Source organism: Ceratosolen solmsi, unplaced genomic scaffold (assembly GCF_000503995.2).
Source record: "Ceratosolen solmsi marchali unplaced genomic scaffold, CerSol_1.0 scaffold31, whole genome shotgun sequence".
Taxonomy (NCBI): Eukaryota; Metazoa; Arthropoda; class Insecta; order Hymenoptera; family Agaonidae; genus Ceratosolen; species Ceratosolen solmsi.
This window is the reverse complement of record NW_011948432.1, coordinates 30,001-42,312: the sequence shown is the minus strand read 5'-3', so window position 1 is coordinate 42,312 and position 12,312 is coordinate 30,001. Positions and strand designations below refer to the sequence as shown.

Here is a 12,312-nt window from a genome sequence, read left to right as displayed (position 1 = left end):
GTGGCCGAAAACGCCCCCCCCGCGGGGGGGGGGGGGGGGGGGGGGGAGCCAAGAGTCGTCGTTGCGCAATGAGCTCACGGGCAGAAACGCCGAGCGTAAAGCCGCGAACCGCCCGTTTAATCGCTAAACTGCACACCCACACTTGCACACGTATTTATACTGACCTGAGGGGCTCGGAGTCCTGGCCGTCACGAGGTTTGCTTTTAGGCTTGTTGGCCCTCGGGCAACCCGAGAGGCTCCTGTGAGACGAGTAGTTCCCAGTGACGTGGCCGGACCCGTCGCATCCTGGCGTCGGGCACTTGAGCTCCTGCGAGTGAGCCTGAATCTGCGAACGATCGGCTCGCGGGCATCCGGACAGACTGTAAAATACGGCGCACGAAATGTTGCGTTAATATCGTTCGGGCCGAGGCCACCTCCTGATCGCTAATGTCGGCCCTTTACCAATGCCTTTACCACCGATCTCAAAGGTGGCATTGCACGCGATGCACTCAGAGACGTATGCATATCGACTCGGCGTGAGTTTAACAACTCGGAACGATCGATCGAGTTTGTTGCCGCCTTTCAATATCGTGCATGCATGTGATTGGGTACGATAAATATATAAAGCGCATCGAGATTATTTGGCAACTCTGTAAGATTAACGGCATTTTACGTCAATACATGTTTGTGTATGGTACTGGCGAAGACAAAACTAACGAGCCGAGAACCTCTGATTGCATAAGACTGTGCAACGTTAATACATCATTCATATTACAGCAGGCAGCGTACATAATTTCATTGTTTTGTGAGCGATCACACACCTCATAAACGTCCAAAAATGATATTACATGGCATGCATATCACGCGACGTTGCCAAATGGCGTCCTCACTCGGGACCTCGCCATTTATGCATTAATAAATGCATAAAAAGATTTGCTTTTGGAGACATTGATGCCATACCTATATTAAGTGCGAAAATTTTATTTGTTTGTAAAATTACCTCGCGCGCGCGCTCACACACACACACACACACACACACACACACACACACACAATAAAAGTCACATTAAAAAAAATACATAATATTAATGGTTGACAAAATATACATCTTTCCAATTTACACAATAGCGTTCATCTGTCTCTGTCTCTCTCTCTCTCTCTCTCTCTCTCTCTCTCTCTCTCTCTCTCTCTCTCTCTCTAATTATGCAAGAGCGATATTCGAAATAGCTTGCTATTATATTGCGATATATGAACAAGGAGTGATACAAATTCCCACTTCATCGGCTTAGCTAGAATGACCGACATCAAGATGAGCATGTATAATAATAGTAATATATCGATATTATTTGTATTTAAAATGCATAAGATATAAAATGCAAAAAAAACGTAGCCATATGTACCCCAATATACGTATTCATATGCTTATGCGCGATCGTGTGCGTATGCGTGCGCGCCTGGATGAAAATGGCAACGCCGTGTTTCATTCGGCTCACTCATGAGGTGTCGCTCGTAAGATTGAATATTTTATATGTATTCCAATGAATTATTACGAATAAGAGAACTTCAATCTTAATCTAGAAACATCGAAGGGAGAGCGGGGAACACACTCATACCTGACCCCAATGAAACTCGCCGATTGCCAATTATTTCATTTGTCGAACTTCATTTCATTATGTTTTTCAAAGTAAAAGATTTCAGTCGTAAAAATAATAATTTATCATTTGCCTTATCATTCGTACGAATATTATTCAATGTTCTCAAACATTATTTTTAGATTGATATTTTCAGAAGATTCGTTTAAATTATAAAATAATGTTTTTATACATCCTTCAAAAAAGTCAAAGTTTTGTTAATATATTTTATTTTAGATCAATTTTTTCTGTATTAATTGTCCATATTATAATTATTTTTATAATACAAAATTTTTCAATATTTTTTAGTTATTCGAATTCATTTTTGAAGCACATAATTATTAACCGCAACAAATGTCCATTTTTAATTTGAATGAAAATATCATTCTTTGAAAAAAAGAATATTAATACATATTTAAAAAGAAATTAAATGATTTTCTTAGCAACGTTAGGAGGTTTTATATAATGTATTTGTTCGTCGGCGTTAAAAAGAAAAAAAAATTAAAGTATTTACTTATGATGATGTTTTAGTGACTCAAGTCTTTTAATTAAAAGAAATTTCGATCGTCTTTTGTATGCAATTCTTCGACATAGCAACAATGCGGTCATTGATCTTAGTTCACTACAAAAATGCCCGCCGAAGGCTGGCAAACTCATAAATAATTCTTGTATAAAGCATTTTTTTTTAATAAGGTGTATAATAATTATTATTTTATGATTTTGTCTTCCCTTTTCGTAGGGGTCGGGTCTACAATTGGAAAAACATATCATTCAACATGAAAACTCATCTACACATGTGATACAATTGAAATTGACAGTAAATATGAAAGTAAATATAAATAAAAATTGATAAATTACAGACAATGGTAGCATACTGTATTAAATGTAAAAATATAAGGATTATGTTTGACTTTGTGTTATATATATATATATATATATATATATATTCAGACTTATATATATGCAGACTTCTTAACTTTAGAAATACATGTAAAAATTAAATAATAATGCATATTGTAAATGGATGAAAAACATAAACTTTATTACATATATGACTTACTGATTTATTCGAGTTCATTGCAGGTATTTATAGAATTACGATACCCGTTACACCATTATAATACTCTAAATTTAAGTTTTGACTCTAATAATTTTCTTTAAGATATAATTTCAAGTATATGTCCACACATATTTAATTTACCAACTTATTTCGTCAACCATACAATCAAATAAATATAAATGTTTACTGTTCACGTACGCATCAGATTGCCGATGTAGTGAAGGTGCAAGAATGAACAGTGAGAGTGAGAGTGAGAGTGAGAGTGAGACAGAGGGGGGGGGTGAGAGCGCGAGAGAGGGGGTTGGGAGAGAAAAGGAGTGATAGTAGTGAGCGAATAAATGATTAGAAAATAAAAAAATGAGAACGAACGTGTATATATGGCAAAAATGTGTATGGATCGGAAGTGAACTTGCTGCCTTGCCTTCTGTGGGTAGCGTAGTTTCCCGAGATATGACCCATGCCATCGCAGGAGGACGTGGGACACTGTATCAGCTCCTTGCCGTCGCGACCACGAGGGATAGGTCGAGGCGAGGTCCCCGCGAAATTCAATGATTGTCTTCTCATATTCATACTGCATCGAACACACATCATCAATCAGCACAGGGTATTCCATTGCCCGCATTCGTACGCAAAAGTGATTAATAGCGAGCCGATTGTTCTCCATGCATGGGGTAGCTTCGTTATAATTGAATCTGACAATGGGTTGGAGGATCTGTGTTGTTGTTTTCCAACAAACGAGCCATAAAGAACAGTACGTGATAATCGGGGGACATACGAGTGATCATTAATATTTCATAGATTTTAGGAGCCAGATAAACAGTTTTGAATGTTAGACCGATCTGGGGATTCCTGTAGGTTAATATAAACTTGTAATCTTCTTATAATCTTCTTATAATCTTTTTTTTCATTAAAACTTAATAACTCTGCATGCCTACGCTTAAATATATACAATTTAAGACTAGCAATAGACGAATCATTTAAATTGTAGCTCAATCAACGATTTATTAAAAATTGATTATGAAAGTTGTTTATCTGCAATATTCAATAAAAAATATGGCCCCGTCTTGGAAGACAAAATCTTGCGAGCCAGCTTAATATCCTCAATCGGCTTGAAAATTCTAAGAGCAATAGCTGCTTTACGAATATATGCGACTGTTTACGAACACATGCGTTTATCTACGCGCAGCATGCACACTCGCACGCAGAGAGGCCCGTAAACTCATAATCGTACTCGATTGGCGACAGCGATCCGACAAAGTTTAATTGCATTTCCTGATTTAACGGAACATATGAAAAACGTCGAAAGTACACTTGAACGGGACGCGGGAGCTTGGAGAGCGGAAGGACCGTGGATGAAGTCAAAACGAAGGATGGGAAAAGGAAGAAGAGATACGTGGCTGGGTTCTTGCTCTTCGATTGGATATACCGCGAGGTTACGAGAAAGCCCGGAGAACTCAATGGCCCTTGAGTGGCCGCGATATTGCCGGAGCCATGGACTTGAGTGCAATCACGCAAGCTGCGTACCAAAGTCTCTCTGTCCGCGCGTCTAACTATTTTCGCGGAAGTGAGTAAGTGGAACGCAAAGGCGGGCGGGGCGGGAGGGGTGGAAAGGAAACCGAACGCAAGCGCATGGCTACTGATCGCTTCGATGCTTATGTCCAGGCTAATATTCCATTGTGTATCACGCGAGTTTGAGCTTACTAAAGTTTTCATACGAGACACGCTTTTTTCGCCGCCTGACATCGAAATAGTCTTCTATAATTGAGCTGGCTTTTTTCCCCTCTTATATGCTTTTTATTCTTTTCACGGAGTTGCTAAATTGCAAAACTTCTGGAAAAAAGGCTGAATTATGTTATGCGGTTAAATGGGAGCAAATCCAGCTTGAATCACGGTATTTTATTTTCAGCGATAGCATTGAAAATGGAATTTCGATACACTTACAATTAATTAGTTTATAATTAATTTTACTCCATTTACCAAAATTTGCCGATGTTATTTAAGAAACGTACAATTTATACAAATTACAATTTGTACATATTAACTTTCCAATCCAAGTATCAATTATATTGAGAATTAACCTATCTATGTAAATTAATTTCACATTATGTTAATTTATTGTTCTCTGAAAATATGTTCATCTACGCGACGAAAGGAAATTTTGCAGAAATATGTTATTACAACGTTAATTTCGCGTAACCGCTATTAATGTCCAAAGACAGCAGTAATTACATTGATTTACACTTATGTCTAGAGCTAAATTGATAGTTATATGTTTCAGACTAGTGCTGCAGTAACAATTCGTATAAAAGTTCTTTCTTAACGTATATCGTAATACGCTCAGATCGAATGAGAAACCAATAGACTATTTATTCGCTTGTCTATATACCACGATGTAATAATATTGGTTGTGATCATTAATAACTCTGAAGTATCGCTATTTACTGGATATGGACAAGATTGGAGGTTATGTACGATTCCTTTACCACGTTACATAGCCCCGGTCCTCCATTATTATATGATCGAAAAGAAAAGCTTACAAAAATGAGCATAAGAGTGACCGACCCATGTATTTTACAATCGATTAGTCGACGAGACTTTATTCGCATTTCTCATTCCATCAAGTTTTGACATAATTCACCAATGACGTAAAGGAAATTTTATCCTTGTACTACTACGAAAGATTTTTAATTACCTTACATATATTTATGTTACACATAGTTACATTTTTTTTTTTTTTTTTTTTTTTATCACAGTTACATATATTTTTGAAAAACATTTTAATGAATTAAAAGTTGGCAAAACCACGTAAGTAAAGACTAATAATCAATATGTTGGTCGAGCTATTTTAAAAGAAAAATTCCTGATACGTTCCGTATGATATTCTGTAAGTAATTAGTTCGTAGCAAAATGTTTTAATAATAATGTTTATTTAGCTCATTGCTCTTAGTTAGTAATAATGGAAGTTTGGAAGATTCATAATAGATTAGTAGACGACGAATTTATTGAAATTCGATTAAATAAAATTCAATTAAAATACCCTTGAGTTTTAATATAAATCTATTATATTTGCAACTATTGAATATGAATACGTAGGATGAATGAGGAAACTTTTAATCGCGAATAATTGCCATATGTGCTACAATTATGCCAACCATTAAAATAGCGACTATTAGCTATATAATTTAAAACAACCGGCTTCGATAAGCGCATACGAAAATACGTACATTTTGATCGCTCGCGTGTTGAACCGCACGAACGTGTACCGAACATCAAAACGTTCTGATCGCGTTATTCGTTTCCTTAGAGAATTGAGCTAAGTCCCGTACCAAATGCATGGTAAATTTATAGCATTGGAGCGCTATCGACCTCCGATAAATACAATCCGCATTTCATATAGAATAAGAAGAAAGGTTAACGTGTATAACGGCATAAAGAGAGAGAGAAGGAAGATCACTTTTTGGGCAATGTAAAATCGAGGTATCACGGGCCCTAACTCTTTCGGGAGAACTCTCTTTCTCTTTCGTCTCATAATACAGTGCGATAGCAACTGATTATACCTCAACTCCGATGCAACCTTCTTTGACCTTACTCACCCTCTCTTTCTTCGCCTCTCAGTTCCACCTGTCTTTATCTATCTTTGTATTAAACCTAATGATAGAATGAGGGATGGGCAGATAGATTGATAGATAGGTAGATAAATAGAGAGAGAGGGGGGGGGGAGATTTGGCTAGACGAGCGAGGTACGAAAGAGAAGGAAAGATATAAAACCCCTTCAAATACGGGCTATACTGTCTTCGTTTCTCCCTCGTTCTTTTGCCAAGGCGTGAGCCAGCACTGTCGAGCTTTACGTCAATTAGAATAAGGTTGGCACTTTCACCTACGAAGAGTAATTACTTTAATTAACAAAATGAAGGTAGGAGGTATGCGCGAGAAGCACTCCGAAGGGGCGGGAGAGGAGCAGCTTAGCTTATCTGAGGCACTCTCCTCGACTCGATTGCTCACGAACCGCGAGAATCAGAACGACGGGATTTGCCTTGTACGCTACTGCCAGGGGTACGCTAATACAACTGTATACGTGTGTAACTATATGTGCCTGTTCATACTCTGACGCTGCGGCGCCGTGGTATTATGTGGCTGTAGATGCAGCGAAGCACGGAAGCTTCGGCGGCAGCCTCTTATTTCCATTCGATACACATACGGGCTGTCGCAGAAATAGGAAAATATACTTGATTTTTGTGGCAAGCAAGCAAAATGTATTTATACGTTTATGAGTAAACCACATTTCTCGCGGTTTTTTCAAATAAGACATTGTTTATTTTCTAGTTAGATAATATGGATTTGTGCCACTGTAAGGTACGTAGGATTACGCGATTGGATAAGTCTCTATTCAATTATTGATTAAGTCGCTTATAGTTATTTGCTTCACTAAGAGTGGAGTGTCGAAACAAAAATCCGTGAATTTTAAATCAGATAGCCATAGAAAAATATCTGTAGTTGCATTTCAATGCTCACGTAGCTGGTAGACAGAGACATTACTTATTTTCATTTGTCACCTAATTTACATGAATGAAAAAAAAGTAACTAAGGCTAAAGTCTATTTGGTTATTAAAAAGTTGTCAAACGAGTTTCAAATTTTGTCGCAGTTTGCATCAAATGATTCGAGTCAATAAGCGCACTTTGGTAATAAAATTCTCCATTCTTCTAACTTTTATATTTTATATCGAAGGAGCATTCGGGTTGAAAAATCCGCTATAACAGCAATTATACCAATTAAAAAGGCAAGAAAAGGGAAAATGTCATAAGGTCTGATAACCCGTAACGTGAAAGCGATACAGGCACTTATGAGATTCGAGGAAAGAGCTGGAGTTGGATCGGGTCACGAGAAACAAAAGCTAATCATCCGCGGAATGGTGAGAAACGCAAAGCCCCGAGGGTAAGTTTGCGTGACTCGCGAAGGCCAAGGGCTGTGTTCGCTTACCTTTCGTCCTTGCCCGCGGGCTTATCGAGTGGGCCGATCGTGTGCTGGGGCGGTGGCATGCTGTAGCAGGGCGTGGGCGTGTAACCGGCTGGAATTTGGTAGCCGGAGGTGACAGGACCGCCGGGGTAGCTGCCGCCGCATTGATAGCCCGGCGTCGGATACGGAGTATACGTGTTCCCGGGATACTCTGCCTGGACCCCAGTCATCCCGTATCCTGGATGTGGACTCATCGGTCCATAGCCTGCACAACCAAAAGTTACCTCGTTTTTACATCGCCTATTACTATTTATTTCTATAGACACGATCATTTTTCGGCTTTGCTCTTCGAGTTATACAGAAGTTTTTCTCATTTATTTGCCCTTTTGTTTTTTTACTAGATCCTCGTAAGATTTATTAGATCTCAGCTGTGATGTATATTGCTTGTGGTTCTGCTACAATCCTCAACATTGATAATGCATCGAGACCATTGTAAAAGCAATTTTTTGGTAATGGATGCATAAATTTGATAAATTGTAACTTTGCTTTTGGCAATGAAAAGTTTCTTATTCAATTAGGCTGTACCTGACACTATTCAAAGAAACTTTAGATTACTACTTCAAAGAAATTTTAGAATTATTTTAACATTCAATTATTGATTTTTCCAACAACTCTGCAACTAAAATTTATTTTAACTAATTAGAATTAAACGTAGATTGGTCAATTGCGAATTCCCATAATAAAAAATTACTCCGGTACGTATTTCAATAAAATAATACCAAAAATTCTTCATAAATTATGTATTATTACATTTATAGATCTCTCGGTCTCCCCCCCCCTCCCCCCGCGCTCTGATATATTTTATATATCGATCAAAATACTCTGTTCATTTGTCGTTTAAAAAAATAAATATAACATTGACAATACTCTTTGTCACTGAAATAAATATAAGCTTTCGTGCATATATTTACTACAAATGAAACATTTATCCTTACAATAAGTTTTATAATACACTGGACTAAGATATCTCTTCCGTTACTAATAAATTGTTAAACTTTTTTATTTTATCATGTTGTACTTACATTGATCATGATATTAATATTAAATTGGTACCATACGCCTGAATTTATTAAGTAGATGATAAAATTTTTCAATCGTTTAAATTAATTGCGCGCGCGCGCGCACACACATTCTTCTTTGTTAAATTTTAAAAATGAAATGTTTTTTTCTTGGTAAAGGACATTGATAATAACTTCTATTAAGTTTTGTGCAGCGACTCGCAGTTCTTTCATCTGCAGTTCGATTGGTGAATTAAACGTTATCCAGTCCGCAAAAAAATGACCCTATAAAAATTTGATATTGCGTCCAGATGATAGCATTTAAAAAACATGATGTGAGTAGATCTCGATGGACCGAATGGTATATAGAATACGTAGCTGCATATCTGCATTCGTCTGTTTCATTTCTATTCAATGAGTATTCCCAATCGTCGCACCAGCCAGAGATAGAGAGAGTGAGTCACGGGACCGAAGGTCTTTGGCATTGTCGACCATGCTCATGCGAAACATTGATAATTAACTGTAGATGCTGTGTGCTCACGCTCATGAACGAATCGTTTCGTAGAGAATGTATAGAAAAAGAAAGAGGGAAAAAATTGTGTATATATATATAGAAAATGAAAGAGAGTGGGAGTGAGTCGAGTGCGACGGAGGGGCGATAAGGGGAAAACTATATACAAAGTACCAAGGTATACAGGAGAAGCTGCACTGGTATAATAATATGGATCGGGGTAAAGCGAGAAGGAGAAAAAAGTGGAGGTCGGGTGAATTTTTATTTGGCAGTTGTTACCGTACACGTACGCCTCGGGGGAAAACAAGCGGCGTTCTTTGTTCTACTCCGATATATCGCGTTGTTTTATAGACATGTTCACTACTCTCTCTCTCTCTCTCTCTCTCTCTCTCTCTCTCTCTCTCTCTCTCACTTACTCACTCTCTCTCTCTCTCCTTCTCTCTCCTGTTCCGTTAGTAAGCGAATTGTTGCAGTCTGTCGTGCAACATAATGCTCTACTAGCCGACGATGTATTCATTTCAACTGGAACGTGTTTCGAGTAAATTTATGGCACTGGCGCGAAGAAAAATCCACCGACCAACGTGACAGTGTTTCTTGGCCGGGAATATTTTTCATCATCTCTTCCAGCTACTGCTGCCTCTCTCTCTCTCTCTCTCTCTCTCTCTTATGTTGCACGTAAACGTAGACCAATATAATGTGCTTGCATGGATACTAGGGTGACTAGGGTGAATAAAGTGGACCTTATTCAGTCTTAGTTGGAAATATGCACGCTTTTTAGGATTTCATTTTTCACTTAGTCATTTTCACTTATTAACTGTTCATGATTATAACCAAAATACATATTTTTTATTCTCTGGAATTAAACTAATTCAAACAGTTGAATCGCATACACCTTCTAGAATGTAATTTAATAACCTATTATTTATTTATAATACTTCTATTATAGTGGTTGCTGGAACGCAAATCCTTCATTAAAAAGAATTTTTTTTATTATATATAATATCCAATTCAACGCATATTTAACATATATGATTCATTAATGCTTATATTTATTTATTTATTTATTTTTTATTTATTTTTTTTTTTTTTTTTGACTAATAAGACTCTTTCACAATAATGAAAGAAATCGTTTCATCGATCGATTCATTATTTACGAGGTCGTTTCCTTTGCAGTACAAAGACTCACTTACGCCTATCCAGTTGGGAAGCGTTTGTTTAATAAAATCTTCCCTACATTGTATTTTTATAAAAATTACAAGATCCACATTGGTTTTAAATAAAATTGCAAAATGCATTGAACCAATACGAGGTATTGTAATCTTGACCCGAGAGAACGGCGCAACAACGACATTATAATCAATCGGGAAACACGTTCAACGGGCTAACTGACCGATAGAGCTGTAGGAGGAAAATTTTCCTTAGAGAAAGTAGCAGATTTGACGGGGACTCACCAGTCGGATCTCTATAGGCGTCGATGTAATGAGAACCCCCGCTGTCCGGAGTGCTCTCACGGCTGTAGGCTGCGGCGTGAACACCCGGGGGTGGGAAGCCAGGCACGGGCCTGATGCCCCCGCTGAAGTTCACCGGCTCGTTTGCCGTGGAGAAGTCGACGGGCTCGGTCTGTTCCTCGATCGGCCGGGGTGCGGTGAAGCCAGGGCCCACCGGTACCGGCACGCCATCTCCGTGGGTCGTTGAGTACTGTGGGCTCGGCGCCCCACTGTACAAGTGTGAGTTTCATTATTCGCGTTTATTTTGTAATACGAGCATGCTTATCAAGGGCCAAGAAACTTGAAACTTCTTAGACGCGGTCTGGCGATCGTTCGAACGATGATTTATTTGGCCCGTACGATGCATTGCGTTTACGCCAATAATCACGTGTAATGGTCGACGCTTAATCTCGCGTTTTGAATTTCTAATGGAATTTCTTAATGGCATTGGCTTATTAAAAGCCTTATAATAACAAATTACATTAATCGCACGAACGTTGAAGGGAATTTTCTTTTACGAAAAGCCACATAAAAGTTGCCGACTTTTAATTTGTTATTATAAATTGCGTTCACGTTATTTTATCTATTGGCGTAAAATCGATTTAGTCTGAAAATTTAAACGCTGATAAAACTAACGGTCAACGATTTAATCGATGTGTAAGATAATATCATGTAATTAACGTGTGTTGTTTCAACTTTACAGTTATCGGGCCGTTTAAGAAAAAATACGCGATTCATACTCGGATATACAATTATATGATCCAGTTTTTTAAGAGTCTAAAACAATGAACCTAATTGCATGACTGCCGGAAGGATATAATTTAAATAGTTTATAGTATAAGAACGCCTTGAGTACACAGCTTCGTAGCTGCGAAAAGACGAATGACTTTTCGAGTCATGTATAGGCAATTCCTTACAGTCTAACAACAGAAAATTATTGAGCTTATGTAGGCATGAATGATCGTTGACCGAATATCGCTGCGAAGCCTCGAAATCATACAAAGTACTTTTCAGAATGTCTGGATCCCTAAAGCATTACAATGGCCGTCGTGACTATTAATTATCGGGGCAATTAAATATTAAAGTAAACCTGATTTTATAGGTAATATCGGGGGTAAATAGTAAATTAATTAAGATGAGGGATGATTTTGGGGAATACCGGGCGAAGCTTACCTGTGCAGTCTGTTGACGCTGAGGTCGAGGGTTTGGCCTTGGGGACTGGGTACTTGGGGGCTTGCCGTTAGGTGTGGACTGGCTGCAGCTTGGGGGCTACCGCCAACAGTTTGTCCGCCGCCGTATTGCGGACTGAGACTATTCGAGCCATAGGGCGGCGCCTGTCGTATAATAGAATAATTTCAGTTAACACCGCATCGAATAATAATCCTTTCCCGACCGAGATCTGCCCGATGTCACACCCGGAATCGTGGCTTGAATGCATGATTTTCTTAATTTCGCTACCTCGTCACGATAATCAATCGATTATTATTCGCACCCCCCCCTCACACACGCGCGCGCGCATACACATACACACACACGCACTATACTTCAATAGGATATTCTGGATTTTGTTTCTTTAAGCTCACAGAATTAGGTATTCTTTAAAAACGGTCCTCGTAACAGTAAAAACTAGCT

General features: G+C 38.3%; 1 protein-coding gene across 1 annotated transcript in view; it reads right to left on the bottom strand.

Annotated features, from left to right (window-relative positions):
- The window catches only part of LOC105364385 (uncharacterized), a gene marked incomplete at its 5' end in the record, with an annotated part of 36,528 nt that overhangs the window by 8,808 nt on the left and 15,408 nt on the right, over positions 1–12,312 (bottom strand). Inside the window, 4 exons of the mRNA XM_011502296.1 lie at positions 165–359; positions 7,649–7,889; positions 10,645–10,910; positions 11,854–12,014. Of these exons, the coding sequence (XP_011500598.1) occupies positions 165–359; positions 7,649–7,889; positions 10,645–10,910; positions 11,854–12,014 (863 nt within the window). The remainder of the gene's footprint in view (positions 1–164; positions 360–7,648; positions 7,890–10,644; positions 10,911–11,853; positions 12,015–12,312) is intronic.